This window comes from Neolamprologus multifasciatus, chromosome 14 (genome assembly GCF_963576455.1).
Source record: "Neolamprologus multifasciatus chromosome 14, fNeoMul1.2, whole genome shotgun sequence".
NCBI lineage: Eukaryota > Metazoa > Chordata > Actinopteri > Cichliformes > Cichlidae > Neolamprologus > Neolamprologus multifasciatus.
Window position 1 is genome coordinate 17,784,118 of NC_140452.1, and position 14,577 is coordinate 17,798,694.

At 40.8% G+C, this 14,577-nt stretch overlaps 1 protein-coding gene and 1 long non-coding RNA gene across 6 annotated transcripts in view; both read right to left on the reverse strand.

Moving 5' to 3' along the window:
• Window positions 1–14,577, reverse strand: part of slc8a2b (solute carrier family 8 member 2b) — a 244,572-nt gene that overhangs the window by 24,094 nt on the left and 205,901 nt on the right. For all 5 annotated transcript variants that reach the window (XM_085130533.1, XM_085130532.1, XM_085130534.1 and 2 more), the window contains one exon: window positions 4,356–4,729. In XM_085130533.1, the coding sequence (XP_084986659.1) occupies window positions 4,356–4,729 (374 nt within the window). The remainder of the gene's footprint in view (window positions 1–4,355; window positions 4,730–14,577) is intronic.
• LOC146503884 (uncharacterized) lies at window positions 9,410–14,574 on the reverse strand. The gene is made up of 2 exons (XR_014868665.1): window positions 12,613–14,574; window positions 9,410–11,659 (listed from the first exon to the last, which is right to left on the reverse strand). It is a non-coding gene; the product is annotated as an uncharacterized LOC146503884 (long non-coding RNA).

Sequence of the window (14,577 nt, forward strand, 5' to 3'; positions counted from 1 at the left end):
AATGAAGGAAGACAGAAAGGTGTGGAAAAAAAGAGCGAAAAGGAGAGGGAAGAAAGATGAACAATAAGTGTTTAGTGTAAGGAGATCGAGATATGAGTATGAATGGATGGAATACAAAGTATGTATTCATTAAAGAAGGAGCCATGAAAAGAGAACAAAGCACTCCCTCATTCACAAGGGGTCACCGCCACGTGTAGCGCCACATGTTTGATTTTGCAGCTTTTTACGCCGGCCGCCATTCTTCAAAAACCCCAAAGGGCTTTGTGAGAGACAACGAGGCAGAAAAAAAGGAAAGGAACTGGGCCGATGCAATCAATAGTCAAGTCATCCTGACAGGTAAGCAACGTGGCGTGAAAATGACAGAATGAAGGAGCGAGGCGATTAGATGAGGTGAAGATGAGCAGGAAGAACGATCATAAAACAGCCCAGCAGGAGAGCTACGGCGCTGCTGACGCCGCTGACAGCTCGAAACTTCCTTCCTATCTCACTCATAAATCAACGTGACTTATTAACTTCTTCTAAATATCCAACTGCTAACAGTTGTTAGTAGTTATTTACTTTTTTTTTGATTTAGTAGTCATTAAATAGTCATATAATAATTACAGGTTAACAAATGTAGATCTTACTAGCAAAATGCAGCTTTGACACTCATTCCCTCCAAGAATAACTAATAAAACCAGACCAGCTACTTCACCTGTAGGGGGCGACACTGACATGTCTCCACCCCGATGTTGCTGTTACTTTATTTTACTGCAGATTGTCAACTTTGGCATTTTGACCTGACAGCTGCGAGTCTGCAGAAAGTCTTCTCACTTCCTAAAAATCATTTTACATCAAAAAATAGAGGGCACAAAAAACAAAATAAAAGCTAAAATAATTACTTTAATCTGCTTCCATTCAAAATGTCAAACAGCTGATGGTTGAATGTGATGCTGTTATCATTCTCTGCCACCATTTATATATAAATCAAATAGTAAATACCTTTAGGAAGTATTTTACTACCCCTAAAGCCCAGTAAAACCTTTAAATATTAACGTATACCTCTTCACTCAACCCCTCCTCTTGACAACTTTGTGATATTTGCTATTTATTTTATTTATTTTGGATTTCACACTCATAATGAGCAAATTTCTGTAAACAACAAAATAGGTATGGCCACTCTAATTTGCACGCAAGTCAAACAATGTTCAGACATTTCTTTATTAATTAAACAGACCCACTAAAGGTTCCTTTTCAGTAATTTTAAGCATGCAATGATTTGTTCAAATTCTGTGTTTTCAGATGTGCAAACAGTGCCAGCTGTGGTCAAGTAGTAGCGGTCAGCACACGCTAGAGCCAGAACAGTGTGGAGCTGCAAAAAAGCCTAAAAAGATGTGAAACACCAAGTCCTGATTTTAGCAGAAAGCTGGTGACATGTTATGTCCAAGAACAAAACTACACCCTTGAGAGGAGTCCTCTCACAGAAATGAAATGACTGCAGAGGCATGAATAACTCTGGAGCTGCACTCAGAGAAATGTTGCCCCCTCTAGGAACTCTATCTCTGGGAATTGCATCGTCGGTCATCATGCAATTAAATGTAGCCACACAGAAACTTAATAAGGTCACAAGGTCCACAAAGGGCACAAGGTGGGAGCTTTGAGTGAAAGCTGACGTGTTCAGACACACTGACTGGGCCATGATTAACCAGTGGAACAGCAAACAGGAATAAATCCCTGCTCAGGAGCAGAGAGTGCTGCTTCACAGAAACATGCTGAGATCTCCCATCACCAGACCTGTCTCACTAAATCCACTGTCCTGCCAGTCAGTGAACCTGTTTACATCAATGTGGAGCTCCTGGAATCAATATCACACAAGCACGAGTCGTTCGAACTTGTCATAAGTGCTACACAGTTCTAAAAAGGAGAAAGGCTCCGGTGTCAAAAACGAACAATTTATTTGACAGCTCATCATTCAGCAGATCCCATTACAATAAAACACGTGTAGATGAAACTCTGACACCAGCTGCTGCACTTCTACAAGATAAATTTAATTATGGCCTAACATCAACTTACGAAAATCACGTTCATTACTCAGTCTGTTGCCTGTGCGGCTTGTTACTGTAGACAGTTAGAGCTGGACGTGAAGACGCATCCTATTGGAAGCTCAAAGCACCCCCATCGGCTCTAAGGAGACCCCGACACGCTGCACAGTGCCATCTGGTGGTGCAACCCGGCTACACAAAAAAGAGCTGCTACACTTATAAAATACAACCAAATATGAACTGACACTACTCGTTAGGTCCTGGTCGATTCACTCCCACACTACTGTGCAGTATAATGTGACACAAACTCAGAAAAGATCCAGCATGAGCATGCTGAGCCTGCTGTCAGGTCAGCTGTGATGAATAATGGATAGGACGGTCGTCTGGCAGGCACAAAGGTGAACCAAAGAGAGTGTGGGGAGCGCTGAAAGAGGTGAAGAGAGAGTAATGGTAAGAGAAAACATGCGAATAAACAAGAGGAACGAGGAGGAAGTGAAACAAGAAGAGGATGGAGAGGAGTAAACATCATGACGAAGCACGCAGCAGCTAAAACCTCCCTCTGCCCATTCCTCTTATTGTTATAGAAAAGTTCAATAAAATATACATTTAGCTGGAGTGAAGAGGTGAAAGCATAAATTTAAATCAATAACAACTTATTTTGAAAATCATACACTGTCTTTACTCCATCCCCTGAATTATTCACCGTTCAAAGATCCTTATCCTCTTTTGTGGGCATAAACATGCAGAGCAGCAAAGTCTGAAAGTGAAAGATTATTTGTTTTAATGCTTTTTCACTAATTAACCGCAGCAGGAGGCCAGAGGGCTCTGAAATACTCGTTTCAAATGAACAGGACATACATCACCCGACCCAATACCATCCTAAATTAATGTAATTGGTCAGATTTTAAATCTTCTTTCTTTCTTTGCTTGCTGACATTAACACAAAAAAGATCTTCAATTGGAAAAAAGCTTCAGGTCCCAGAATGAGCAGATTTATTTGATAAAATCTGCAGTAGCACATTTTATCAGCCCAGATACGATCTTTTCATACAATTGTTATTGTTGGTATGTTAGCACAGTTTCATACAGGTCTGTGTTCTTGTTGACATGCAATCCTACTGGACAAATTTACAACTTTGTTCTTATTAACAACAGGAGGAAGAAAAAGAAGCAAAAAACAGAAAGAACTAGAAAGAAGCGATGTGCATCTATCCACATCAACTGTCACAGATTTGGCACGAAGTGTAATTGTTGTAATGATTTCTTGTTAATGACACTGGTCTTTGAGTACCCACTTTCACAGGTACTCATCAGTCACTGCTCTGAAATATTGCTAATCATTAACAGCATCAATACCGTCATCAGTGAGCGTCTTCCTTTTTGTTCTGAAATCAATTTCCTTTGTTTTTGTGGGTCTCTAACTGAAGCAACCTACCCTGACACCAAATCATTGTAGTTTTAAAAAAATAAGTTTCATCTTCAGCAAATTCCACTTTAAAACATTAGCTGAGGTTTACTCAGCCCTTTAGATTGGAGAGGAATTATCTGACTTTCAGGAGTAGGACCATCTGCCAGGCCGGTGCCCACCACCAGTCCCCATCGAGGCCTTCCCAAACCACAGCTCAATTCTTGATTAAGCCATTTGCCTTTATCTCCTAACAAATGTTGTCAAACCTAAAATGGGGACGTGGGCCCAGCTAGTGAAATCAAATGTAAATGAAACAGGACAGAGGTAACACAATATTCTGTGTCATGTTGTATAGAAACTTAGTTTCCCCACATATTCTAATTCTAAATGGGATGTTAGTGGTACTGGTGATGGGTACATGCAGTCACACGCATAAAGGGACAAACAATGAACAATACAGCGTTTAAGATTTTCATCTGCATCTTCACTGACGAGGAGGTTGTGGAAAGTTAATGGCAGCAGCCTAATCAGCTGCTGGTTTAGTATGTTTCTTGTAGCCTGGATGAACTTCTGGAGCTGGTAGTCCTTGTTCTGCTCTGCGTAGCGCCACATGAAGCAGTTCCTCACCTGCTTCTTGTGTGGGAAGAGCTGCCCTGCAGCAGGAGCAGAACAAGGACTATCATTACCAGCTGGAGTCCAAGATGATGACATTTGAGTCTAAAAGCTGCTGAGTGATACTGAAGATCAGCACAACAGTGTCCTGGTCAGAGTCTTGGTCACAAGATGGTTGATTTTCAAAATAAAAGCGTAAGAGTTTCATTGGTCGTGTTAGATGTGTCCACTCAAATGTTCCTATTCAAATTGTGAAAAGCTTTCTCCTCCCTATTACTTACATGTCAAGAACCAGAAGAACCATCCTGACTCACCTGGTCTGGTCGTTGCTGAACTCCAGCTCTCCTCGGGCTTCCTCGAAGTCTTCTCCAGCCTTGGCGGTGCCTGACTCGGTGTGGTACGGCAGGATGACTGTGCCACGGGCGCCTGAGTTGCGCACCACCGTCAACTCCATTGTGCCCACGCTCTCACTCACGCGTACCATTCGTTCGCTAAACGTGAAGATGCCAGCATGGTCGTCATCCAGGATAGTCACCGTGGCCACCAGGGGCTCAACTAAGCGAGCTTTGGGTGTGGCACCCACTTCGTCGCTTTCAAACATCCCCTCTGCATCACCAACACGCAAATTCAACAGGCGGACAAAGAAGTGCTCGTCCTCTTCAAATATGTCATCATCGATTATGCCAATCTAGAAACAGAAGATACCAGAGAACAGCGTGAAACTTTAGCTACAAACAGGTGAGTGTGAGTGAGATTCCTGTAGTGATTAATAATTCCTGGTCAGTTTTTGTATTTTGTATTTTAGAGTAAAGCTCAGTGAGTCCAGAAGACGTCTCTGTTCAGTGTCCTTCATGTGTAATTATTAATTATTCAAATTTTGACATAACATGTAATTCCCGAGCAGAATCCTATTAGTGAATAATAAGAAGCTTCGGAGAGCTCTGAGGTGGAATTATATGGTCAAAGAGTGAAAATGTCTAGAAGGCCACTTCAGCAACGATCCCTTTATTATGTGGAATGCAGTCATGCTACATGCGCTGAATTTAAACTGAACCCTGCTCAGGATGCTTAAGCGCAGTGTTGTTGTATCTGGATGGCTGAGGTGAATATCAAGAGCCAGTCTTTTCCCTCAGCTGCTGGTTCTGTAGTCAACTCTATCCAATCATGTCACTGCACATCAGATCAATCAGATCAGGTCTGCGTGTCCAGCCGAGCCTGCCACAGATGGAAGTGTATAAATGTGACTTTTTCTTGCAAGAGAAATAAACACTTAAAAAATACGAAACATCTGAGAGACGTGGAGCTTCACTAGAACCCATAAAGAGTTCTGTTTATATTATTATATCCCCTCTCTGTCAGCACTGCTTTTGCAAAAATGTAGATAAAAAAATTCCCTATTAAATTTGATTCATGCCACTGTTTAGACAAAATGTTCAAACTAGTGCTGTCAGCGTTAATCTCGCTAAAATGACGTTAACTCCATGACAGCATTAACGCGGCAAATCTCCGTTGGCGAGTTAACACAGATCGCCCCTGTGCGTGGGGCTGTACGACGCTAACGTGTTAACGAGCTAACCGCACTAACGCATTGGCGTCGTGCAGCCCCACGCGCAGGGCGATCCGCGTTAACTCGCCAACGGAGATTTGCCGCGTTAATGCGGTCATGGCGTTAATGTGATTTTAATGAGACAGCACTAGTTCAAACGAATGCACATGAAGGCAAATACAGAAGTCACTGAAAAAATGATAATTTGCATTCATTTGTAAAGCTCATCACAAAGACACAGACACCTTTTAATTAGCGCTACTCTCCAAAGTCGAAGCAGAGATTTCTTTGATGGACTCTTTCTCACAGCACGGCTTATTATTTGTTAGATCATTCTACCGAAACTTATTTCAGAGCACTTATTAATTAATTAGCAATTAATAATCATGGAATCATGCTCTGTAGGTACACCTTTCATGTTTGTTTGTTTGTTTGTTTTTTTAATCTGTTACTTTTATTTTTTACTCTAGTTACTCATGTTGTGTGTGGTTCTCCAGCTGCACCACAGCACAGAGAAAGGCACTCCAGAGGGTCATCAATATGGCCCAAAAAAATCATTGGACATCCTCTTCCCCTCCCTGAAGGACCTGTACAGCCAGTAGCAGTTTTAGATACGGGCGACACGGCGGTTGCCCGGGGCGGCATCGTGGTGGTGGCGCCATCACTGGCATCGGCAAAAAAAAAAATGCTCGTACTCATGCTGCCCCGACGTCAGCCAGCGCATATTGGGAATGGCATAGGCACCGATTGGTTTTCTATCGCCCATTTGCTGGGAGTAAGGGCGCCCTTCGTTTGCGAGGAGCGCCTGCTGCTTGTGACACAGGGAAGAGGGGGCGGGGCGGCGGGGCGGCGGGGGATTTTCTAACCGCAGCATCTAATAACCAACTCGCAAAGTAAAACAAAATAAAAACAAACCAACAAACACAAAAACACCAGACATTATAATACAGACTTATAATTTTCACCGATGTTTTTTTTATTTTATCTGTGTTTTTTTAATTCTATACACGAAAAGTGAGCGCGAGAGCCCTCGGCGCGCCTGCTCGCTGCTGAAGTCAAAGTAAACTTTATTGTCATCTCCGCTACAGTCCAGTATATAGAGAGACGAGACGACGAGGCTCCAGTTACAGCAGTGCAAGTAAACAAACAATATATATAAGAAGAGTAAGAAAATAAATATACACGTTAGGACTTGGGGTAAAGGGATCAATAACAATTTAAAATGTAAAATTTACAGTTTGATGATTTAAAGTCTCACACACAACCCGTCGAAAGGGGCGGTGGGCCCTGCTGCTTCCAAATAGACCACATTTCATTTATAATGTTGTAAATCCAAGTCCATTATGGATTCATGATATGAATCCTGGGTTGTGTGAAATCTCAGAAATGCACCCTAGACAAAGTGAATCTGTGAACTAAGGTGTAGGTGTGTTAGATCATGTTGTGGTGACCCTCGGGTTGAGGGATGGGTGTTCATACTGGAGTGCAAAATTAAAACCAATGGAAGATGGACAAGAAAAGTTCAAAGCCATCAGGTCCTCAGTTTAGAAAAAAGAGAAAAGAAGAGGAAGAGAAACGAGTAAAAGATACAGGTAAGCCGATGTGTCATTGGATAATGGCAGGTCATCCTGAAACAATCAGAATCAGAATACTTTATTAATCTCTAAGGAAATAATGTGTGTTACAGTTGCTCCAAGAAGAAATGGTAAAAATAGTAACAGTAACAGACTAAACTCCAAACAATACATTATGTTACAGTTTTTAATATTAATTAGTCATTGTTGATTTGTCCTGTTCTCATTGTATGATGAATTATGATGGCTGTTAGGTAGCCGTTTGCATACTATGCATACTCCCTCTCTCTGGGGGGGGAGGGGGGGGGGGGGGGGCGCGCCAGAGGGAGTGTTCGCCCAGGGCGCCAAACAGGCTAGGACCGCCACTGTGTACAGCACTCGCTGTCTCAAGAGGGCACGCAGAATCCTACGGGACGGTACACACCCAGAACATGGGGTGTTTAAGCTGCTGCCATCTGGCAGGAGGTTCAGGCTGCTGAGGTCCCGAACAAATAGACTCAAGGACAGCTTTTACAACAGGGCAATAGCCCTGATCAATGCTAACAGCTGACCTGACTGGCTACCTACCTGGACTTTTTTTTTTTTTTTTTGGGGGGGGGGGGGGGGTTAACAACGGTAAAAACAGCAATAATAATAATATTTATATTTATAACAAGGTGCAATAATAACAGTGTGCAATACAAATACACTTATTCTTCTTTTTTATTACTAAGTTATTATACTGTGTTGTGCTGTTTGTGTTGCGTTGTGATGTGTTGTATCGTGTCGTGTTGTGTTACATGTAGTGCCGACGTAGGACAGTTTTCCAATTTCATTGTACTATTGTACTATGTATGACTGTGCAATGACAATAAAGAGTTATCTTATCTTTTATTGCAGTCTGTCATACGGCATCACTCATGATTTGTTGTTTTTACATCCCATAGTGCACACAATAAGGAGACAAGGGAGAGAGAGAGTCACGTCTGATGACAATTTAGTGCCTGAAAAAAGAGTCACTTCAACAAACTCCAACAAAGCGCAGTACTTTTCAAATTGTGCATTTCTTCCTGCTAAAGCATGAAACTACAAAGGTGTTTCACCACTTGAAGCAAAAACCACTGAGTAGAACGAGGAGGAGATACAAGCAGCTGGTGATGTGCGACACAAAAGTAAAAAGCAGTTTAAGTGACTTAAACTCCTGCGTAGGTAGAAAGTATCTTTCAATTGTATTATGTGACAGTATTGTGCAGTATTGTTTAGTTCATTAGAAAATAAGGACGTATAATTCATTTACTGATGCCTGGAAGCGTCAATAAAATATCAGCAATGTTGACACCGTCAATTTTCTTGAAATATTGTATAAATCTCAGGATCTATTGCCCAACCAGCAAAGTCCGTTTGTTTCTATAACCCATTAAAACACAATAAATGTTGGCCAGCGTACTGTACAACCAGTAAAACCATCAAGCAGTGGGGGGTAAATGACACTGTGAATTAAAGCTAGTCTGAAAGTGAAGAGGGCTGTGAGAAGAGGTCAAGTTAATGAGTTAATTGACCTAACCTGACGTGGGAGGCTATTGCAGAGTTCTGGAGCATTAACTGAGAACAACCATTCAGCTGTAAGAGCCAACTGGGAATTAAGAATAGCTGAAAACTGCTGATCAATGGACCCGAGAGAGAAGCATGGATCTGATAGGTAATGTGGATTAAATCCCTGCAAGTACTTGTATATGAGAAATAATGTTTTTAAAATTGATCCTATACATCACCGTCACACATCAGCAAATTCAATGATTTAAGAATAGTTGAAATATGATCATGCTATTAGTTTTGCTCAGTCCAAAATGTAACAAACTGCAGAATTATGTTTTTAAGCTCATTAATAGAAAGAAATGGTTGAAATTTACTTAAAAGTCTAAATTTAAGACAAGAATCAAAAACATGCAAATGAAATTCTTTACCTGAGGTTTGAAACATGATGTCAGAGACCCAAGAACCATGTTGGGGTCTTCTCTGTTTTCTTTATATTATTGTAGGGTCTTTACTTCACAATATAAAGCACCATCAGGAAACTGTTGTGGTGATTTGGTATATAAATAAAACTGAATTGAATTAAAGTAATAAGAATTCAATTAGTCTGATTTTAAATGGATTTCTCTTTGTTGTGACAGTTGTTTTTATACAAGAGTACAACCAGTACACTTTTTATGTGCTGACAAATTACATAATAAACTGTAAATCTGTAGAACGTGGACTTACAAAAACATTAAGGCATTTGTTAAACTAGTCTTCAACTTAAATAATCTTTTCATGTTGTTTTTAGACAGTTTGGACAAAATTAAATATTTGAAGACATCAGCTTCAGGGAGTTTTACACACTGATTCATTAAACGAATATCAGAATCAGAATACTTTATTAATCCCAAAGGAAATTATGGGTTACAGCAGGCTGCATGCCGGCTGGCGCATGCGCACAAACAACGGACCCCTTCCGACCATATTTAGGCCCATCGGCTGAACAAGACAACAAATTATGAGAAATCATATCAATGTGTATTTGTATTGTTACAGTCAAACTTTTATTTATTTTTTTAATCTTGGTTTTGTATTTTCAATCTATTTCAGTTTCATTGAGTTTCCTTTGTGAGTTCATGTTAAGTTTTTTGGTTGTTTAACTCTAAAATGATAAAAGTAGCAAAACCTCATCAGGCTGGCTCTGATAACAATGTAATCAGGCTGTCAAAGACTAAAACTAATACATTTTTATCTGATTTTAGTTAGTTTAGAGAACAAACAATATATATTTTTAAAGATTTATTTGGGCTTTTATTATTTTCATTACAGAACAGCAGAGCAGACAGGAAAGGAGGATGGAGAGCGGGTGAATGGCCTGGGGTGGAGTTAAACCCTGCTCTATAGCTCTCAGCACTCTTACAATATTTTTTGATGTTTTAGTTTTGGTTTAGATTTAGTTTCCTAGAATAACCATCGCTGGCATTGCTGTCTCTTGTCTTGAGTGTTTCCTGTGCTAACTGCTAAAACACCAGAAAACCAAAGTTCTTTTTCATGAAATCGTATTTATCACCAACAAAAGTGCAAAGAAATGATGACGATCATTATCATTAAACTACAACTCAGTCACCAATGAAAAACTACCCAGAGTGTTTATTGGATTCAGACAACAGTAACTCTCCTGTGTCATTTCTAATACAAAGCTGTGTTTTATAATTGAATGTCTCATCTCTGTTACTAATGGGGCCGATTTGCCTACTTAAGATACAGCACAGACCTTCATTCAATCAGCAAATATGAAGTGACAGTTAATTTAATCTTCATTATGCTGAAGAAGGAAACTTTATGCGCGGCTCTGTGTAAGGCCACAAGCATAGCGCCTGGTCTGCAAATAATGCAGATTAAAAATTGATCAAATGAGATTTTGTGACTTAAGTAATCGAACGAAGAAATGATCAGCTGCATTTATTTGACTGGAATAAACTGTGCTGAGAAGAGGAGACACGTTTTCAGAACTGCTAATTGTCTCCTTTTTTTGGACACAACAATTATGACTCTTCATTACAACAAAGAGTGCTGACAATGAGACCTGTTATTGGCTCTGTCAGATTGATCTCTCTCGTATAATCAGAGCCCGTGAAGGCTGCGGTGACCGTCACACAGTGGAACTAATGCGACAGAGAAAGTGGAGCTCTGGCAGAGAGCTGAGGTATTCAAGTTTAATTGGTTTCCCTGCTGCTCATTTCTAACTGGAACGACGTTCGATGAAATCGGTGCTGGTGAAAAGGATGACACCGACCTTTGTAATATAGTAACTCCACATCTGGCCATCCGCTCACTCGTGGTGGAGGGGCCAATTTATGCTGCCAGTTTTTCAGATGTCCACACTTCTTCTTATTTAATGTGGCTCTTCAGGCTACTGTAGCACCCTCCACTCATCCCCACTTCCTTCTGATCGCCCATCAGATTTTGAATCCAAGCACGGATTAGCCGGCTTACCATGTCTCCTTTTAATGCAGACAGCATGCAGCACTTCAGAGATAATATTCTTGGTTTCACATAAAAAACCCCCATCTTTATTGTGTTATTTGATCCCAAATTCAAAGTTTTTGATATTTGTAGTGAAAGGGAAACTCTGGGGAACTCTGAAGCACTTCACTTGGACTGATCATCGAAAACTAAACTAAAAAGAGTTTTTTACAGTAATAGTGCTGAATTATTAGAAGCAGCAGGCAGTTTTTGAAGGTTGAGAAGGAGGCAGTACAAACACTTTCACTTAATCACAAACGTACTTGAATCTTAAAATAAAACGCAGATCTTTAATGAAAAAGTAATGAGTTAGAAAAACACAAAAACCAAGCTGGAAAAAGGGTTTCATCTCTAAACGTGAGTAAAAGCAAGAAGCAGCAAGCTCTGTTAGTTATTTTGAGCCCCTGATTAAATGAACAGGAAGAGACTGACTGACATTTTAATTTCAGTGGTTACCAAGATACAGAAACTGTGTCTGACATCTGCAGTGTTGGGAAGGTTACTTTTAAAATGTATTCCATTACAGAATACATGCCCCAAAATGTATTCTGTAACGTATTCTGTTACGTTACTCAATGAGAGTAACGTATTCTGAATACTTTGGATTACTTAATATATTATCATGCTGTTTACAACTACATGAATGTACTATTGCTGTGATTTATTACTGTTACTGAAGGTCGGCGGCTCCGAACCGTAGTAAAGGGACCTCTGGCTAATATGTTGGGTTTGTGTTGGGCTCGTAGCCGAAAACTAGCTTTACTTTGTTGTCTGGGTCAACTTTGCTAGCGAGAGACAGAGAGAGGTGTTGAAAGGCTGCTCCAACGGAACTTATTGTTTTTGGAGGAAAACACAAACACGGTGTACAGTCGAGTCTTAATAGCTTACTTACAACTGGGCTCGTCAGGCACTCTTCTTGACTGGAGTGGTTATTATTATATTTACATGCTTCCAGCTCCCGTTTTTGCTCAGTGCCAGCTCGTACTTTTCCTTTTTCTCCCTCCCTCGCTCACAGACACATAACGTGTATGGCAGTCCATTCTCCCTGCAACACGGACTACACTGCCTATGATGCTACATTATTTAGAGCTTTACCTGTAGCGTTCTGCCTATTAGCTTAGCACAACAACAACAAAAAGGCCTCTCTCACCCAGGAAACACCAGAGAGAGAGTGTCACCCTGTAACCATGGCAACCGTAACGCTGCCACCTGGAACAACAGAACGTAGCTGTCAAACAAAACCCAAACAGGCCTGACCCGCCACAATATGAAACAGGGAAGTACTGCCGTGTAATCCATTTATTTCAACAAAGTAACTGTATTCTAAATACCACCTTTTTAAACGGTAACTGTAACGGAATGCAGTTACTCATATTTTGTATTTTAAATACGTAACGGCGGTACATGTATTCCGTTACTCCCCAACACTGGACATCTGCTTGTCGACTTTTCTTCAGAAGTTTTAAAGGTTGGGCTGAAAATGGTGATCCAGCGTAGAAGCACCAAAATCCCACAGTTCCTCCTCACTTAAGTGTGATGGGGTTTTTTTTTTTACACATAACTCAAACATCTGGATTTTTTAAAGTTTTAGGTTAGGGGGACATGAGTGCTCAGACCGACACAGGCAGTATCAGCTCATTACTGCCTGCTTGGCTTCACTTCCACTAATTTGAGGGGCTGAATTGGACGTCTCCATCGTGTTTGTGCTCTTTGTGCTTCGGTGAAATGAGCTAACAAATAATATGCCGTGCAGTGAGAAAGAGTCAATCAGAGAAGTCTCTGTATCGGGTCCTGAGAGTCAAAGTATTTTATTTAGATTGGCACTAATTAAAAGGCATCTGTGTCGTTGTGGCGGAGCTTTAAAATGTCCAGAAGCAGCTTGTTAAACAAACTTGCTAGTCTTAGTTAATAGATAACTTAGCAGTGAACCAACACTACTGGTTTATGTGAGAGGTGAGTGATAACTGCCATCTGTGGGATTACAGAATTGCCACAGGTTTCAATATCGTCTCTCTTTTTTCTAATACTTTAATTTTGTGTTTATAATTTCAGCTGCTCATAGATTCTCAGCAAAACCTGTGACTTTCTGCTTTACATTCATATTAGTGGGAACAAACGTAACCCACATGTAGAAGCAGCAGCATGAGCAGTAGTAGTCTGACTAGAAGCAACAGTATTTTTCCCTCCCAGCCGCGAACCCGGGCTTCTGTTTTTCCAGAGCCTTTGTCTGTCTCTCCTCCCGGGACTCTCATTATGTATCTCGTCATCCCTCTCCCACCTCTTTCTCCTCACTTTGATCTCCTTGGAAATCTTCCCAGATTTCACAGTCACTGTGGAGGAAGCCCGCAGAGTGTTTGTGCATTTTTATAAAGTAAAACTCTCAGTCCAGAGCTCCTCCTGCACCAAAGCTGGTGACTTACCGTGTGCAGGTCCTAATTAGAAAATCAGCTGAATTAGAAATCTCTTCACCAACTTGGAGCTCAAAGCTTTTGGGATGAACTGACAGGTCTGTTTCATAATGCATATAATCAGCTATACAGTTTCCCACAGGGATCATTAAAGATTCAACTAAAAAAACCTTCAATAAATCTTTAACACTGAAGTTCCCTTATTGTCAAACTCATCTTCCATCTGCCACGATGAAGAAAGAGAGTTCTCTTAAACTGTGTCTGTGTCGTGGTCACTGCTGTGTCCTCACTTTTCTTTTTGTTATGTGCATCAGTGTCTGAGCCTCCCTCTGTCTGTGTTCACTTGCTCTTTTTACTTCCTGTTTTATTATGAAGTTCATCTATTTTTGCTTTGTCCCTTTCAGAGTTTAAGATTTATAAGACTGCTTCCACGTTCAAGCTTCAGCCGTGTCTTGTTTCCCTGTACTTGTATTTCTGCGACTAAGAAAGCAAAACTCTTGAGCGTCTTGGATCCAAATGGCCAACATTAACATACCAAAACCTGTACAGGGAGAACATGCAAACTCCACATGGAAATGCTCAGCCTGACTTCAAACCCAGCGACACTAATGCTGCGAGCAACACTGATAACCGCTGAAAGGCCTGCTACAGTTTCTGCATCCATACGATCCATGCCAGGGTCAGCTGGGGTCTGAGTGATGTAACTTTTAACATCAGATGGTGAAGACAAGACTCCCTGTAGTATTTTTTGATTGTGTAAACTGGCCTGAGCTTATATAAAAGGAACAGGAACTCATCCGTACTGTCAGCAGCTGTCCATGTCCCCGACAAAGTATAAGCCCCACCTGAGTCACTGTTGTTGTGTTCCTGTGATTTTTTGTATACGGTTAACCTTTGTTTTAAATAAAAGGATGATTAAAGGTGTTTCCTGTCTGTCTGTTTTTTAAATGGCAGGTTATCTTCTCTTCTCAGTCTTCCCTGAACT